This window comes from Bacillus rossius, chromosome 15, assembly GCF_032445375.1.
Source record: "Bacillus rossius redtenbacheri isolate Brsri chromosome 15, Brsri_v3, whole genome shotgun sequence".
Lineage (NCBI taxonomy): Eukaryota > Metazoa > Arthropoda > Insecta > Phasmatodea > Bacillidae > Bacillus > Bacillus rossius.
Genome location: NC_086342.1, coordinates 38,590,347 through 38,596,346, shown reverse-complemented (window position 1 = coordinate 38,596,346; position 6,000 = coordinate 38,590,347). Strand labels below are relative to the sequence as shown.

The window sequence follows — 6,000 nt, the reverse complement described above, 5'->3', positions numbered from 1 at the left end:
AGTAGTACTTTTCAAAATTCTTTTTTATTACTCATTGGAATAATTTTAAATTAATTTATAGACAAAGTAAAAACTTAAAAAAATTGCACACTCAAAAAGGTGAATCGGTTTAAAGTTTTCAATGAAACGTGCAGTAAAACAGCTACTATACTACTCCGTAGTCGGTACAGGAGTATATGATCACAAATTATCACTTCTTAAATTTAGCCAATCAAAAACAAATTGCAATTGTTAAGTGTTGTACATAATATTTACTCTTATTTTCATGATAAAAGTAAATAATCGTATTTTTCTAAATGAGTTCCCTTGACCGCATATAAATAATTATAATAATTTAAAATTATTTATCGTAGCAGTTAGATACATACAAAAATGGCATTTTCACACTGCAACATCTTAATTCCTTCCAAATGATTAGATATGTACAAAATTCGTATTTGAATCACACTGAGAAAAAATTATTAACATTGAATGGGCCAGATAACGGTTCTCTAATGAATTTACATTTTGAAGTACCTGACTAAACATAACATAATTATCTGTATGGTATTTAAAACTTACGGTTAAAGTCTTTAAGGGCTATATCCACATTTTTTGAGTTATTCAAACAGTTATTGTTTCACATAATTACCATGACGAGTGACACCCAATTGCAACCAACGAAATTGTTATAGGGGCACCACATAAAGTCTCATTGTTGTACGCATCATGGAAAATACAAGACACAGAAGGGACGATATTGCACTTGATGCTCTGGAAGATGTCAGTGTTATTGTCCATGTGACACGGTATCTCAATGATCTCCATGCGCACGGGTTTCTTGATAAGACTCTAGCTGTGACTGCGGAAGAGGACTCGCTGGTGATCACACACACTTGCATCACGCACCGAGAACAATTTTACACCTAAACATCACAGATATTGAATTTAAATGGCGAAGCACCGGTTAAACGAGTGTTGTTCAGTGAAATACAGAATTACGTTCCTGCGTGTCACCTAACTTGCCCTTTTAGAGCCTTGACCGTTTTATGATCCCTCACCCAGTAGCAGGTTCGAATGTCGGTGGCCACCTCTTTGTCGAGGTCTGGAAAACAAACCTCTTTGCCCGCAGTCTTCTCTCCCCACTAGTCAAAGGCAGCCATGTCCTGCGAGATATGTCAAGGAATTGTACTGCTCGGTGTGAAAGCTTGCTTGGTGGCCTACAAAGGTTTGTGTGAACTACAGTTCGTGCTTCAAACAGCCGTCGGCAAGGTTAATGGGGCCACACTGGCTAGAAGATTCTCTTAGCATGCCTTCTGAATAACACTGGCACCCAACGGAGACCACCCCTTTCCATCCTATCAGTTGTGACTCTCACGTCAGCCAGGAAGTCACTCATAACAGACCAGGGAGAACACCAACATGCTTTGCAACCGCCCACTGGCAACCAATGATTGACAAGTATCTTTCACATCAGACAGCAGGTCTCCTGGAACATACTGTAAAGAACACCAGCATAACTGCCACAGCCCACTAACCACCAAAGATTCCGACGTAGCTTTTGTATCAGACAGAAAGTCACGCGGTAAAAACCGGAGAGAACATTATCACACTCTACAACAACCCACTAGCCGACAATGATTGAAAAGTAGCTTACATATCAGACAAGAAGTCACCCAGTACAGAACAAAGGGCACACCAACACAATTTGCAACCCCTCTCTAGTCATCAATGAATCACAAGTATAATCCTGACAACAGCAATTTTTGCTTGATTTGTGTTTTTTGTCATTTGTGTTTTTTTGTAGTTTTGTAGTTTGTATTTGTAGTTTTCTTCTGCAGACATACATGTGCTAAGCAATGGCGTATGTCCAAAAGCCTACATCAAGTCATGCACTCCCATTGCACAAATCTTTCAAAGATAAGAATCACAAGTAGCTTTCATGTCAGAAAGGACGTCACCCAGTACAGAACAGAGAGAACATCAGCACACTTTGCAACCACCCACTAGCCACCAATGATTTAGCCATAGAGAATCGCCATAAAATTTCCAGCAAAGTTACAAACTAACAATTAATTATTAAGTCATTAAGAGAGAAAAAAACTAGATGGAGGTTTGTGTGTAGAAACGACAGATTTATCACTCGATCCTGGCAGATGAGCCTCAGAGGAAGAAGAAGTTTGTAATGTAAACAAAGTTACACTGAGTAACATTAAGTCTTTACTGCTGCATTCTACTTCTTAATACAGAATTGAGTATTGTCTGGTGACAAGTTTTTGCTGGTGACTTTAGAATCCTGCAGTGCGCGCCAGGAACCACTCACCACTACAGAGATTTTGGACACCGAACTCTCAACGACCGCATGAGTGGACCTTAGTGCCAGCCGGATACAGCCCGTAGTGAATACTGGCATGAGTGGCAATCACTCATCAGCCATCACTGTCTCTTTGCAGGTGGACATCTCGGGATGAAGATAATGGCAGTAAACTCTCTTAAAGCTCCCACCTTACTGGAGACCCAGCACTGAGTCCTGGTTTTACATGTTTATTTAAATGAGAACAGGTTTATATGCTCTTGGGGGAAATACACAGCTTTCAAACAAAGACCACATCGGGAAATGTGAAGAGCAAAACATTGCTGTTCCAGAAAAATATCGATTAATTTATAATAGTTTTCTTTTTTTAGTTTGTGAATATTCAAACGTTAAAATAATTTCAGAAACACAAATGTTTTTGTGCTTTTCTTGTATAGCAATATTTATCACTTCTAAATGAATGATACAAATTTTGTTTGAAAAATTTTAAATGTAAGAACCTACCTCTGTGTTCGACCAGACCTCAAGGTAGATTATGACCTATAATAACTAATACCGTCTCAGGGGAATAAGAATTGTCGAGAGAAACCACTATTTTTATTAGTTTAGTGGTTAAATGCTGCAATGTTAAACCCTGAGACTTAATGGGATCTCCAAGATTAAATTGGACATGGACTTCAAACCACTTGGTAACCGAAACTGTGCCCCGTGACATGCTACTGAACCCTAGGTTCCATGTCCACCGAAGGCCCTAGGAGATATTAGTTCATTGTACTGAAGTACACTAGTTGATACCGGGTGCTCTGAGTAGATTGGTCTCTCACGATGTAGGCCACACCTAGCAAGGATCAACCAGTCAACGCCGCTGAAGTCCACTCTCTGATAGCGGCTGCTCCAGGAAGATTGTCTCTCACAACTTGGGCCACAACTTGCAAGGAACCACTAGTCAACGCTGCTGAAGTCCACTCTCTGATAGCGGCTGCTCCAGGAAGATTGTCTCTCACAACTTGGGCCGCAACTTGCAAGGAACCACTAGTCAACGCTGCTGAAGTCCACTTTCTGATAGTGACTGCTCCAGGAATATTCTCTCTCACGACTTGGGCCACACATAGGAAGGAAACACTAGTCAATGATGCTGAAGCCCACATTTTATACCGGCTGCTCCAGGAAGATTGTCTCTCACGATGTAGGCCACACCTAGTGAGGAACAACCAGTCAACGCTGATTAAGTCTACTCTTTGATACTGGCTGCAAGGCAGGTTGTGGTGCGCGAAGGATCTCTCATGATGTAAACCAATCCTAGCGAGGAACCACTAGCCAACGCTGCTGAAGTCCACTTTCTGATACCGGCTGCTCCAGGAAGATTGTCTCTCACGACATAGGCCACACCTACCAAGGATCCACAAGTCAACGCTGCTGAAGTCAACTCTCTGATCACGGCTACTTCAGGAAGATTGTCCCACACGACGTGGGCCACACCGAGCGGGGAGCCACTAGTTAACGCTGCTGAAGACCACTGTTCGATAGCGGCTGCTCCAGGAAGATTGTCTGTCACGACGTGGGGCAGACTATCAGGCGCGCATCTCGTCCATGGCGGCGCGCGGCGGGGGCAGGCTGACGCTGCCCGGGGACGAGGGCGGGTGTCTCGCCGCCAGAGGGAGCGTGGCCGCGCCGTTCTTCAGCGCCGCGAGGTTGGAGGGCTTGACGACCTCGTGGGGGGCGCGGCGGCGCGGCTTGCAGATGCCCGCCAGGTTGTTGGCCAGCAGGTGGTTGTTGTCGGGCCCCGGCGGGGGCGGTTGCGGGGGCGGGGGCCTGGCGCGGCGGTAGTACACGCCGGCGAAGATGAGCACGTTGAGCACGAGCAGAGAGCAGCCGATGGCGATGGTGAGGGCGAGCGCCGCGGGGTAGGCGCCGCGCGGCGAGGGGCGGGCGCCCGCGGTGCGGTTGGCGCGCTGCAGCAGGCGCGTGGACTGGGGCGGCGCCGGCGCGCAGGTGGCGGCGGGGGCGGGCGTCGCGCCGGCTCCCGGGGGCTGGTGGCTGTCTCGCAGCAGGTTGTGGCGCGCCAGGGCGTCCTCCATGCCGGCGCGGTGCAGCTCGGGCACCAGGCGCAGCCACACGGACAGCTGGTGCGCGCGGTAGTGGCTCTTCACGCGCGGCTTCAGGCCTGCCGCAACAACCACTCACTTCAGGCCTGCCGCACCAGCAACTCACTCCCGGCTTGCCGCAACAACCACTCACTTCAGGCCTGATGCAACAGCTACTCACTTCAAGCCTGCCACAACAGGCCTGCCGCAGCAACCACTCAGTTTAGGCAGGAGTTTATAAATGGGCATCCTGGCGCAAATGCTATTCTTAAGGGACTACTATATTCTGGTGGATATTGTGGTGACTTGCCAATGAGAGGGATGTTCGGGTGTGTTCGCTATTCATGGTATAACATCAAAACTTCGATGCTCATTTTTGACGATGCCACACCCGCTATCTTTGAGTCCATAATTTTAGAAAATCTGTAATTTTTTAGCTAGATATTCGGAAAAATTTTCAAAAACCATAAAAATCCGCTTATTAAAATAATAATTAATTCAATTGATTTCTATCCTTGGTTAAATCCTTTACTCCGGCAAAATTTAAATTTCAGGTAAAAATATAATTATTTAATATAATATAATGAAAAACCATACAAGAGGTATACATTTCTCATTCACTAGCCTCCAATTGATTGGATCGATTTTTGTCCTAGGTTAGATCTTTGCTTGATAAAAAAAAAGATTATATTATGTCAAGAAACTTATTTAAAAAATATGTAATACCCTAAAAATAGCTTGAATTCCTCATCAATCAGACGCCAGTAAGCTGTCAATAAAAATATTTATTGATTATAATTTGACATTGAAGTAACAGGTTCGAGAAAAAAAGCAACAAAGTAAAAAATAAAAAATATATTACACAATTTCTGCAAGTACAAACAAGGCAAATACTAGCTTTTCTCGATTTCTAAAGGCTTCTTAGAAGGCAAAACGAGTTCTTTACATGACTTGACACGTGTTTTCAGGGCATTTCCATATGGCCACACACGTCCAGTCGTTGGACAGACACATCCAGTTGCTTGTCTAGGAACGCCAGATAGGTTGGCCAGACACATCAGTCGGTTGGTAAGGCCACACACGTCCAGTTGTTGGCTAGACACCTCCATTCTGTTGCCAGGCACGTCAGATAGGTTGGACAGGCATGACCATTTGGCAGTCAGGCACGTACAGTCAGGAGCTATAAGTTTTTATATTTCGATACTTGATATACTTTTCAAACAAGTTATGTAGCATTTCAGACGTGAGGGCCAAGCATTCCCAACCATCGAACCCAGGTGATGTTCAATGACTAGCTTATAGACCAGGCATCTCCGAACCACGAGACCAACCATGTCCTGACTACAGAATTGTCGATGCACATTCGTCAAAAAGAAGCACATTTAACGAAAAGTTTGGACATTTGGACAAAAATTTAACTGGATAAAATACGATCTCATCAGTAGGATACGATACTACTGACTTGACAACACGCATTAATGAAATTGACTTACAATTGCACGAAAAATTAACTTAGTAGGATACAATCCTATCAGTAAGATACTATCGCCTATATACTGTATGCTCCAACTGCTATATCTCTATTTATTTGTCTTCAACTGTCTTTGGCTGCAACTGCTTCAA

At 44.2% G+C, this 6,000-nt stretch overlaps 1 protein-coding gene across 1 annotated transcript in view; it reads right to left on the bottom strand.

Moving 5' to 3' along the window:
* Positions 1 to 3,864: 3,864 nt before the first annotated feature.
* Positions 3,865 to 6,000, bottom strand: part of LOC134539261 (neuroligin-2-like) — a 106,219-nt gene continuing 104,083 nt past the window's right edge. Inside the window, exon 8 of the mRNA XM_063381085.1 lies at positions 3,865 to 4,457. Coding sequence (XP_063237155.1) covers positions 3,865 to 4,457 — 593 coding nt within the window. The remainder of the gene's footprint in view (positions 4,458 to 6,000) is intronic.